The sequence below is a fragment of the Thunnus albacares genome, chromosome 8 (assembly GCF_914725855.1).
Source record: "Thunnus albacares chromosome 8, fThuAlb1.1, whole genome shotgun sequence".
Lineage (NCBI taxonomy): Eukaryota > Metazoa > Chordata > Actinopteri > Scombriformes > Scombridae > Thunnus > Thunnus albacares.
In genome coordinates this window covers 17,850,245-17,862,627 of record NC_058113.1, presented here as the reverse complement: position 1 = coordinate 17,862,627, position 12,383 = coordinate 17,850,245, and the positions used below count along the sequence as shown (strand labels likewise).

The 12,383-nt window shown below is 38.6% G+C and overlaps 1 protein-coding gene across 4 annotated transcripts; it reads right to left on the bottom strand.

Moving 5' to 3' along the window:
• Window positions 1-355: 355 nt before the first annotated feature.
• LOC122987110 (potassium-transporting ATPase alpha chain 1) lies at window positions 356-10,963 on the bottom strand. 4 transcript variants are annotated; one of them, XM_044358766.1, is made up of 26 exons: window positions 10,227-10,544; window positions 9,913-9,950; window positions 9,708-9,822; window positions 8,505-8,606; window positions 8,016-8,075; window positions 7,510-7,713; window positions 7,246-7,359; window positions 6,852-6,986; window positions 6,481-6,598; window positions 6,087-6,355; window positions 5,894-5,972; window positions 5,638-5,757; window positions 5,370-5,479; window positions 5,083-5,217; window positions 4,709-4,901; window positions 4,359-4,534; window positions 4,033-4,169; window positions 3,660-3,810; window positions 3,203-3,371; window positions 2,695-2,849; window positions 2,364-2,487; window positions 1,912-2,057; window positions 1,628-1,761; window positions 1,083-1,184; window positions 787-878; window positions 356-672 (listed from the first exon to the last, which is right to left on the bottom strand). In XM_044358766.1, exons 3-26 carry the CDS (start codon window positions 9,717-9,719, stop codon window positions 644-646), a joined length of 3,066 nt encoding a protein of 1,021 aa, XP_044214701.1. In that variant the 5' UTR covers window positions 9,720-9,822; window positions 9,913-9,950; window positions 10,227-10,544; the 3' UTR covers window positions 356-643. The 4 variants fall into 4 exon arrangements, with proteins under 4 accessions (XP_044214701.1, XP_044214704.1, XP_044214700.1 ...); XM_044358769.1 differs by lacking the exons at window positions 9,913-9,950; window positions 10,227-10,544 and adding an exon at window positions 10,598-10,963; XM_044358765.1 differs by lacking the exon at window positions 9,913-9,950.
• Window positions 10,964-12,383: the final 1,420 nt, after the last annotated feature.

Below are 12,383 nucleotides of genomic sequence, written 5' to 3'. Positions count from 1 at the left end.
TCAGTTAATCAAATTGTAGACAAATATAATGCATTGATTAACTGTTTAAAGAATACAATCAAAATCCTCTTTGAAATTTGCTCTTTTTGCAAACACTGCAGATTATGTGAGGAACCAGGCTCTTCTTTAACAGGGAAGAAATTCTGCACTTAAACTGGACAACAGAGATAAACTCTTGTCCAGAGCAAATCACATGAAGTGCAACATTTAAATACAATGGCATATGTGAATTCAAGGATTACAAGTGTGTTTTTTGGTAAAGAAAGTGAACTGTAAACTCATGTTGAGTTGAGATAAAACCTTCAGTAATAGAGAATACAGAAAACTAGCTACTTGTTATTGATTTGTGGTCATCAACAGTCTTAAAGTCTTTATTAGTACAAATACAGTGCAGCCACAACCAAAGAGCTGGAACACAACAAGTCTGCATGAATTATTCACTGATGACTTTCAGAAATGATTGTTTCTTCGTTAAAAAGGATTTTACCAGACTCTTGAATATTATTTTGTTCATATTAAAAGACAGGTTAAGATATAAATACATAGATCACAAAGTAAAATAGATGAATGTTGAATCAAGTAAGATCCTCCAGGTCTGCAGCATTCTGTGCATGCATGTGGATGGATAGAAGAGTTTCTCCGCTCAGTAGTACAACTCCTGATCCCACCAACCTGAGAGAGAACGGGCCATTGATTAATGAATACTGGATAGATTAAGAGATGATGATGATTATTGATGAATGGATGTTAAATGGTTAGAAGGAAGCATAAGGAATCTTTTCTTACTTCCTGGATGTCTTCTGACTCCTAACTTCCTGATCTCATCATAGACAAAGATTAGAATACCATAAGGAAGAGGAACAAACCACCACTGGACCCTGGAGAGAAAACAATATGTGACATGAGACCACAGGCCACAGCTTGTTTGGCATTTAAAAAAAATAGAATATGGACCATAAATATGATTGTAGTAGAGAAGTAATTTCTACATTTATGATGTTTTAATTAAAATTTCACATTTTCCATCCTGAGCTTTATTTTCAGATGATGACCATCTGAATGAAATTGTGTGAGGTTTTTACCTGATAGGCATGAAATTGAACATATTGGGCATCCCAGGGCAGTAACAAAGCAGATTACCCAAGCAAAGCTGGAAGACTATGGCCGTAACTAGGACACGGTTCCTGCACAGATAAACACTCTTAGAGTTAGAAGCAGGTAAGTTCAGATTTAAATGTTTCAATATAAAATAGATTTACAAAAACAAAATACTGTATGCCTCTATTTGCAAATTAATGCATGAAATAACAAAATTGCAATTTTTTGAGACTCAATTTATTCAACATTCATAGATCAAAAAATATGTCTAAGGTGTTTAAAGCAGTTAATGGTTTGGTTCCCTGATACCTTTGTGACCTGCTCATTAAAAAGGAGCTGTACGCAGTTTGTATCTCGTTTCACTTGCTAAAGAACCACTTAAAATATTTAACACTGCAAAAGTAGCTAACTTGGGCTATTTAAAATGTTGAAAGTAGGTGTTAGTGAAACCCTGATACAGAAACAGAATTAGGCCTGTAAATGTTAATGCTATAAGCCTAGTGATCATCAGGGATGGGTCTTTACCAACCTGAAGAAGCCTTGCTGGAACACAGAGAGACGTCGAGTCTTCCTGATCAGCACATCTGAGATCTGACAGATCTCTATACTGACAAAAAACACAGTGTAGCAGGTGTACTCCTGGTACAACCTCTGAGTGAAGGTCTGTTGTAGAGGAGACAACATAAGGGAGGAGTTATTTGGTTTCTATACTCGCAAAAATACAAATATGCCCTTGACCCAACCACTTTCTGTAGGAGGAGACCCAAAAGAGACAAAAGGGTCCAAAGGAAGGGATCTAAAGTCCATACTAACCCATTCTTGTCCGTAGCTGTCCTGCAAGTCTTGAAGTTTAACATCCTCCCACTGAGAACGCAGGCCAACACACAAGAGTGGAAACCAGCCTTCCTGTGCCATGGCTGTGAAATAATCTGTAAAACCTGCAAAGGACTGGATGGCTCCTAAAACACAGAAAGGAGAAATGAAACACAGATCAAAAGGGTCTTTTATAATGAAGTGGTATATCACTCTAGCTCTTTTTCGGAAGAAGTGGCTAACACTCTTCCAAAGGTTCACTCCATTAGTGGCATTGAAGGAAGAAATCTGTCTGGTTAAGTACTGAACTAGAGATATGTTCAGGTAACTTTTAGATTCGTCTATTTTGTGTCCACATGAAGTAAATAATATATTACTTCAGATAGATATATAGATATTATAAGTATACATGCTTTGTTGACCAACACACACACACACACACAAAGTCTCACCTATCTGGAAGTAAGAGTAGACAGCCAGTGCTTCATTTACCAGACGATCACGACGAGGGTTTCTTGGCTTCAGGTGCATGATGTCACTCTCTGCTTTCTCATAAGCCAGAGACACAGAGGGGAACTACAGGGGAGAGACAGAAGTAAACAATATATACTGCCTACAATATTAATAATGTCACCAGATCACCCGTCGCGTAGGATAAGGTACGTATCACTGTGAAATGCAGACAAATATTAGACATAATCACCACCTATAATTATAATAAATAGAGAATGTAGTGACCATTGATTTTCTTGCTGAACTGGTACTAATGACTTAATTACTCACAATGTCTGTGGCCAGCTCGATGAAGAGGATGGTGATGCAGCCCAGAGGAAGAGGCACGCTGACAGTGATGTAGATCAGATATGGAGTCAGCTCAGGAATGTTCTTGGTCAGAGTGTAGGCAATAGACTTCTTCAGATTGTCAAAGATAAGACGACCTACAGACACACAGGGATACATGTACAAACAAATGACTTCATACTGATTGATTGATTTTATGGACTGCAGACACGGGGGGAAAAAAACAAAAAAATCCTAAAGGATAACATGTTAAAGTGAAAACTCTTATTTCCAACATGGTCCCAAACTGGAAATAACAGACTCTTTTCACTTTCATGTGTATATAGTATAATAACCACCAAGATAAAAAAAAACAAAAAAAAAAACAAATAAACATTCTATTTATTGTTTTACTTCAAATTCATTAATGATAACTGTAATAATCCAGCTAATTTACTTTGACATCATCATACTATCCATGTGGCATATTGTTCCCTTCTTTAAATCTCACCCTGCTCCACTCCAGTGACAATAGACGCAAAGTTGTCATCCAGCAGAATCATGTCTGCGGCGTTCTTGGCAGCATCTGACCCAGCAATCCCCATGGCGACGCCGATGTCAGCCTTTTTAAGAGCCGGAGAGTCATTCACGCCGTCACCTGTTACAGCTACAATGGAGCCCTGGGGGGATGAAAGATGAGAACATCTCTCAGAAGCCTGAAAATGTAGTTTGATCACATGCATATATCTCCTCCCCTGCTGCCTCTTCATACTCCATCCTCTCAGGGGACCACGTTGAAATAAGATATTAGATTTACAGTGTTTATATTGATACTTTTAAATTATATGTGTAGGAAACTTGCTTCAGATGCACATAACTTTTAAAATTATCAACTGAATTCAATCATTAGTTGAAGGGTTAAGAGGGCACAGGTAGTAAAGGTGTGTTTGTGTGTGTATTAACTGTACCAGACGTTGACAACTCTCCACAATGATCAGTTTCTGCTGAGGGGACGTTCTTGCAAACACCATCTCGGGATGGTTCTTCAGTGCATCATCTAACTCCTCACTGCTCATGTCTTTCAGTTGACCACCACTGATCACACAGGCACGGGCTTCCCTGCACACAGACAAGACAGTGATAGACAGAGTTACAGTACATGCAATGAATAGACAGAAATATGCATGCATACAGAAAAAAAACAGGCAAGTCAGTCTCTCAGAATGTTGTAACTAAGTTGTAGTTATACAGTAAGAAATAAACATTAGATTGAACTGGAATGGATGGACGGCCAGTTTCTGACACAGAGATGAGCATTAGTCAAAGCGTGGACAGCAGTACCTCTTGTTAACTTGTTCGACAGGTATGCGTTTCCTCTGGGCAATATCTTCCACCGTTTCACTGCCTTCTGAGATGATACCAACATTAGCTGCTATCGCCCGTGCTGTAATTGGATGGTCTCCGGTCACCATGACAACCTGAAGTTTCAAGATACAAAAAACAAATTATTAGACAGAATACAAAAAGACACTAAGCCACCAAATGCAAATGCAGCCTCTTTTATTTTTATTTTTATTTAAATTCTGCATGACTAAAGTAACTGCTTGTATTTTTCAGAGTTCAAAACCAGTCCAAACTAGCCGCATGTGTGAAAAATGTGGACACACCCTGATACCAGCAGTACGACATTTCATCACTGCGTCAGGTACAGTGGCTCTTGGAGGATCAATCATTGAAATGAGGCCAGCAAAGCACAGTCCTGAGGTGGGGAAATTCATGTCATCGCTGTCAAACCGATAGCCACGAGGAAACTCTTTCTCATTCAGATAGAGATGGCAGAAACCTGGAAGGGGGGAGAGGATGGTTAAAAAACACACAAGAGGCAATATATTGTGTGTCACAATGGATATCACTATGTACCAATAATTAAAGAAGGCTGTCACACAACACTCAGATCGCTTTTTCTTACAGTATGTTTTAAAAAAAAACAAAAAAAACATAAGAAGTGTTCTCTAACCCAGAACTCTTTCTCCCAGTCCTCCCAGGTCCATGTAGGCTGTCTGGAAAGCTTCTTTCCCCTGCTCATCAAGAGGCAGCTCCTGGCCTTTTAACAAAATGGTAGAGCAGCGCTCCAAAATACGTTCTGGTGCTCCCTTCATCACCAACAGGTAGCGCAGGTCCAGGGGATCCTCCAGTTCATGGATAGACAGCTGGAGGGAAGAAGGATAGTTGATAAGAGGCTGAATGAAGTTGGACATTAAAGTCAAAGTAGAACACTCCATATGGTCCCGCTAATGATAAAATATAAAAAAGTAGTAATGTGCCCACTCTTCTGCTTATATACAATGAAACAACTGATCATAAGGGTATAACAAGGCTTCCTGCTCTGACCTGGAACTTGTTAGTGGAGTTGAAGGGCACTTCCACTACTTTTTTGAAGCGATTACGGTAGTCCATAATGTTCCCCACGGTGAGCTCTGTGAACTTCAGCAGTGCAGTCTCTGATGCGTCTCCAACCACAAGCCTCTGTGTGTGCGACACAATAAGACACACAAGAGTAACAGAATGTAGCAGGAGTTAGTTTATGTTTGAGCATTTGAAGACATCAAAGAGTTACAGTGCAGGATAATTAAGACAGACGCAGAATGTTGTAATACATTGCAACAGTGAATTTGTACCTTAGGGATAGGCACTCCTTCCTGATCAGGTCTGAATGTAGCTCTGTTACACAGGGTAGCAATTCTCGCCAGGGAACGCCATGTCTCTGATGACTGGTCAAAACTCTGACCTGGACACCACACAGTCACAGGATTAACAGAGAATTACCCAGATGTAAAACATTATCCGACCTTTTAAAATCACTTAGTTTTAATACCAAACCACAAGCTAGCTTATTATAGCTAACATCTACAGTATATACTTAATGATTAACTTTAATCTGTTTACCTGACTGATCTTCAGTGGTATCAGCAGCATGGATGTGGTTGTCAAACCAGAGATGAGCTACAGTCATCCTGTTCTGGGTCAGGGTGCCCGTCTTATCAGAGCAGATCACTGAAGTGGAGCCTTAACACACACGGATTAAAGGTTACATATACATTATATTCATATGCATGCTATAATAGAAAAAAAAACAGAAAAAAAAACAAATAAAACAAAAAAAGACTGTGCCAACAAAGCTACTCATATCTGGTATACTAACCTAGTGTCTCCACAGCTTCCAAGTTCTTCACAACACAGTTCTTTCTGGCCAGTCGTTTAGCAGTTAGAGACAGACATACCTGTTCAGAGAAACACATGTTGTTACAGAATGACAGTACAGTGCAGACTTATGCAAACCAGATACCATAAACATGTTATACAGATAGAAATTCAAAGTTGTTGCAGTAACTCACAGTAACTGTAGCAAGCAGTCCCTCTGGCACATACGCCACCACAATGGCCATGAAGAAGATCATCGCCTCCAGGAAGGCATAGCCGATGAACATGGCGACCACAAAGAAGGTAAACCCAAAAAAGATGGCAAGACCAGCGATGATATCCACAAAATGTTCAATTTCGATGGCAATGGGTGTCTTCTCGTTGCCAACACCGCTGGCCAAGCTGGCAATCCGACCGATGATGGTACGATCACCTGTGCTAATGATCACACCTGTAGCTACACCTGAAGAGGATAGGAAGGGAGTATTTAGTTAAAACTTGAGCTCTACTTGACCTTATCCCAAAATAAAAAATAAATACAAGTAAAAACTGACAAGAGTAGAGTAAGTACTGCATGATCTACTGTACCTTCCAGACAGGTGGTAGAGAAGAAAGCAATGTTTCTGGTCTCCAGTGGATTCTCATGGGTAAACTCTGGACTCCTGGTCTGCGGTTCAGATTCCCCTGTTAAAGATGAGTTGTCCACCTGGCACAAAATACATTGAAACATTGATTATATGTCCACATGATAAAATGTGATTGAAAGGGAATGTGTGTGATAATGGATTGGGTTCCGTTTGTCCCTTAAACATGATAAAATTATTAATTATTTTGTTGTCTGCTTGAATTAGTTTTACATATTTGGACACAATAATAGAAGGTGAGAAGGTTTTAGCAGGTGCCCTAACTTTCTTCCTTATGTACAGTATGGATGTACAGTATATATGTGTGTGTTCTACCTTGCAGCCCTGAGCAGTAATGATGCGAATGTCAGCAGGGACTCTGTCTCCTCCTTTGATTTCCACCAAATCCCCCACAACCAACTCGTAGGCATTGATCTGGTTCTTCTGGCCATCACGGATCACTAGGGCTTGCTATTTTTGAAGGTTAGAAAAGTTAGATTAGCAAAAGTGAAGGGATTAACTCATGAGGAAAGATGCCAAATGAAAGAGGGAAACGAGAGGGTCGGTAAGGGAGCAAATAAAGGAAAGAGACGAAAAGAAATGTCATGACTGCAGGTGGGCATGTATAAATGGATACTGAGAAGATGAAAAATAGAGAGAAAGCCATTATTCTTAAATTCTAACTGTGTGTTGACATTGAGTTGCACTCTTTTCATCTTGTGTAGCTTACCTGTGGCACCAAATTCTTAAAGCTGGCAATGATGTTGGTACTCTTGAACTCTTGGTAGTAACCAAAGCACCCAGTTACCACGACGACAGCAATTAGGGTGATGGCCAAGTACAGCTGGAGTGAGAGAGAAGATATTACCATCAGAACAGATAGCTAGTAATGACTGGTTTTCATTGCTCTCCTCCCGTTTCTCTGTTCAACATTTTCTAATCATTTTCCATGGTGCACTAGAGCAGTAATACTGTCAATGGAAATATAACTCACATCATCAAAGCTGGTGAGGTTCCCTCTTGAGAGTTCAATTCCAAAGGCAATGAAGCAGATGCAAGCTGCGACCCACATCAGACACTGCAGTCCTCCAGCCAACTGCCTGGCAAACTTCACATACTCTGGAGTTCCTTTAGGAGGCTTCAGTTCATTAGGACCGTCTCTCTCAAAGACCTGACGGGCAAAGGTGGTGGTCAAACCCTGTGGATGGAGAACAGAAAACCAGATGAAAAACGTACTGTTTGAATAATAATAATAATAAAAATTATTATTATTATTATTATTATTATTATTATTATTATTATTATTATTATTATTATTATTATTATTATTATTAAAACTAACTATGGAACACCATTGATTTGAAATCCAATGGACCCAGGCAGAGGAGAAAAATGGGGGTGATACATACAGTATGGGTAGAAAAAAGACGTGAATTAAAACAAACATTTAAGAAGAATAATGGGACACTGTCATTAGTAATTACAGAAGAAAAGTCATACCTTGGTAACATTGGTGGTGTATCTCAATTCCAGTTCTTCAATTGTAATTTCATGGTCGTCCTGCAGGAGGAGACATCACTGATTCAGCACATTTTTAAAAAGGGTAAATCTGGGTGAATCAAGGTGATTTATTCATAGTTGTTTTATCAAACAACCCCCTCATTCATGGCCATTTGCTCAGGAGTATATGAAAAAAATATATATTCGAGGATGGAATACAAGCCTTCCTTCTTACTTTTCCTCACCGTACATAACATATTCACACCACTTGGCAACTCTATTCTATCAGCTGTAAATAATAGGTTGTCATGTTACAGCAATAAAAAAAAAAAAAAAAAGTTAGTTGATGAAATCTAAACATAGATAGCCAGCACATACAACTAAATACTGTGCAATGAATTAACATGACATAATACTCGTCTCACCACTCAATACAATTTTCTCTTCCTACTCTACTAATTTTCATCAGTTAATTCTGTCTTTACTTACTATGTCCATTTCTTTCTTCATGCCCTCCAGTTTTTCGGTCTTCTTCGCCTTTTTCTTCTTCTTCTTATCCTGTCCATCCATCTCGAACATGTTATAAGTGTCCTAAACTCAGGAAAATAATAGGAAAAATATTTATATGAATGCATATATGCATGCAGGGAAATCTCTGTCCTGTAGCTTTTATTTGTCATAATTATAAATATTTGCGACAATATAGATATTAAAGTAAAATAAAATGTACTTTTTAAAAATGCTTGTAGATTTGTAGTTTTAAATCTTGACATATGTACTGTTTGCATTATGTATTATGTATGAATGATCACGCCAACAGCTCATGAAATTAAAATATTTGAGAACTCATCTACATAAACACTTCTGGTTTGTGGAGATAACAACCTTATTTTGTGTGACATTATACATGTATTGTCAATACATTATAGAGTGAAACTCTGGTATCTTAAAAATAAAGTAAGTGGCTGAAATTGTATACAACTACATTTATTAACAGCAGCTCATCAAATATTGTTCAATTAAATGATTGGCTGGATTGATTAAGTGATTCACTGACATTAATGGAATTACCTTTAGTGGCTGACTGAAATTATAACAACTTTTATGAGAAAAACAAACTTTACACATAAATCTAACAGACAGTAGTCTCTGTAAAGGTAAGATGAGCTAGAGAAAATAAATTAATTAGGTAAATTAAAGTGACAGTAAAGTAAGGCCCAGTCTTAGGTTGTAAAATTAAACTGAGCTACCTAAAGCAATTCGAAGGTCTCATGCTGTGCTAATTATAGAAGGTTTAAAGTTCATAGATATTTCTTGAGTCCCAGTAGAGTTTAAACATTTCATACTCATCATCCAGACAGTGCTTTCATGCTAAAATAAGAATAAAAAGGTTTTGATACAGGATTGGATCAGAAAACAATATTAAAACCTTCTACTCTGTTTCTTTACTCTGACTGGGAAAATAAATATTGCTGAACCTTTTTCATTTAGTGTGTCTGGAGACTGCAACTTGCAGCAATGACTACTGTTTAATATAACTTAACTTAAGATAACTCTTATCTGTTCAAACCTCTAACATGCTGCAGCAAAAAGAAACACTTTTTTTTACTTCACAAAAGATTTGTCTACCTTCTCCCACAACCAGTGATAATTAAACTGCATGGCCACCAGCTAATCTGCTGGGTGTCCTACCTTGTTACTCATGGTTGCTGGTGTGACAGGGGACTGCTCTCCTAAATCGATGGAGGTCCAGACCACTCGATCCTTCTTCACCCCCGGAATTTTGGCCTTCAGTTACTTTCCAGTCCTAAACACACACCCTGTTATTCTCCCTCTCTCTCACACACAGACACAATGGTTAGAAACAGAATAAATTTTCTGGAAAAGCCTTTTATACCTGAAACTCCCCTTTTCATTTGCACATGCGCATTAACACTTTTGGACACACACACACACACACACACACAGTATGTTTAAATACGCACTTTAATACGCTGCCCTGCGTAAAATTGTACCTGAAGTAGCAACAATGTCACCCCTAGCCAGGTCACACACATTCATACAAACACACTCCTATCATAAGCTATGCGTAGGCAAGTGTGTCTTTGGTATCTCTTATCTACCATCAGCACGTTTCTTTTTCTGATTAAGCTGATTGGCGTAAAGAGCACAGGAACAATGAAGGTTAAAACAGACCAATGTCACTCCTACCAGTCTGTCTGACATTGCTCTGCATCGGTTTACACCAAATGCACTACTGCTTGAGTTTTCCATCGACAATCGAGTCATTCTGGAGGTTAAACTGAGAATGGTTGCCTTGCTAAAGTATGCATCAACTGGGAAACTGTGGTTTTACTAATCCAGGGAAAACCAGCCATCTCTATAACTATGTCCAGTTGGTCAAATGCACCCACAGGAAAATAAACAGGAAGCACTTAATCAGCATGACCAATCCACAGCTTAACAGCTGTGCCACCAGGCCAGACAGCCAGTGATGCCCTGCAGCACCACAAAGCCAAATACACAAGGAGAAGACATCAGGGAGAAAATTGCCTGCAGCTGGAGTTAATCAGTTATCACACCTGATGCCAATCCCAGCTCATCAGCAGCGCTGTAGCCTCCACAGATGCAGGTTAATGGTGTCAGCATGTCCACTGAGGTTGTTTACCCCCTCCACCTGCAGGTTAAGTGACGCAGTGACTTGCTGTGTGTTTATTCTAATACTGCAGCCCCTTCTACAGCTTGTACCCCACACTGCTACCACATTTGATTATAAACTCCTCTCTGCAGGTGTCTGCACCTCATTTGTCATGCTGTCTCCACATGTTTCTACCACCATAACCCCCTAAAAACAGAATTCATCTGTTACTGCTATAATAATTTCTGTCAGCCATCCAAAATCTACAAACAAGATAATCTGACCCATGATCTAACTCCATGCATTCAGTTCTGTAGAAACTTATGTAGAAATATCTAGAATAAACTCATGAGGAGTTTATGAGCCCCGGTTCTCAACTCTGTTGCTTATATGCAAGGTTGATCTAATTAACACCTGTACATCATGAGACAGAAAGCTATTAAGACTGTAGAATGTGATTGAGAACTACTGACTAGAGTAAAAAAGCGCAGAGGGAGTTGATTAGAGTCAGAAGACTGAGGAGAAAAACAGGTGAAGGAAATTAAAGTCTCGCAGAACAGTATGATTGTTTGTTTTACTATTTTATTATTTTAACTCACTAATTAACACAACATAATGACTAATTAGGTAAGTGTGAAAGAATTTGTTTAATTTGTCCGACTTCATTCTGCTCCCATCCAATCAATTACCAGCAGTAAAACTGAGTCACAGCACTTATTGATATACTTTTTATGACAAAATTGCAAAAGAATCATCAGAAAGCTTATAATTATCAATTTTGGTGGATGTTATGCTTTTAATAACTCAAAAATCAATCAAATGTTCAGCTCATCATCCAAAATAATGAGCTGAACAATTGACTAAGAATGGGAAAAAGACACATTAGGCCTTTTTCACAGCAGACATTTAAGCTACTTTGTTTTTAGGGTCCATATTGTGCTTTTCCCTCTATGACAAGTCAAAATGTCTGGTGTGAAAAAGGCCTATTGGCATGGTTTACTGATACAGTTGAATGGAGAGAAGCCATGATTAGTGTTATTAGTTACACCTGTGTGTTTCCTGCAATAGCAGGTCCAAATTTCTGTTGTGAAAAAGGTCTATTGTTTCAGTGACATTCAGGATAAGCACTAACCTGTGCTGTGATAGGCTGTTAAGGGTGCCATTATATCAGACATACGTCAGCAGCGCTTTCAACATGACATCAAAAACCTGAAAAAACCTCTGAAAAAAGCAAGAATTACACTTATAGAGGTTAAAAAGGTACACTGTTGTAGATACAGTGAGCCAAATTATAGTGACTCCATCAAAACACTATATGTAATAATTAATAATGCCTGTTGGCTAAGAAATATACCTATATACATAGCCAAATTTTATACCAGACAGTATACTCAAAGTCACTCTACAACATGGCAGCAAACTTCTATTAAATGCTGTAGTTGAATCATATTATATTATGTTGTACAGAGGAGAAGTAAGTAAAAATGGAGCTAAGGTCACATTGTCCCTTAACTGTTCCTGCCCTGAACATGTTGCATGTTGGGTAAATAAGAGCCAGGTGAGATAAGTTGTGTTTAAGAGGGTCAATATTGTACTCCGTAGAGTGACAGTAGCTCTGTAATCACAGAAATGTTATCACACTATTTTATCAGCTCTAGCTGCACGTTTCTGGGGTGGGAGGGTGGTGAGAACGGAGAGAAGAGAGGAGAAGATGGGGAGAGAAAGACATT

What these genes read in the sequence shown, in the direction of transcription:
- LOC122987110 (XM_044358769.1), bottom strand. An exon ending in ACACCACCAATGTTACCAAG is followed by an intron (nt 7,714 to 8,015) that starts GTATGACTTTTC and finishes CTCCATCCACAG; the next exon opens with GGTTTGACCACCACCTTTGC. An exon ending in TTAAGAATTTGGTGCCACAG is followed by an intron (nt 6,987 to 7,245) that starts GTAAGCTACACA and finishes CTTCAAAAATAG; the next exon opens with CAAGCCCTAGTGATCCGTGA.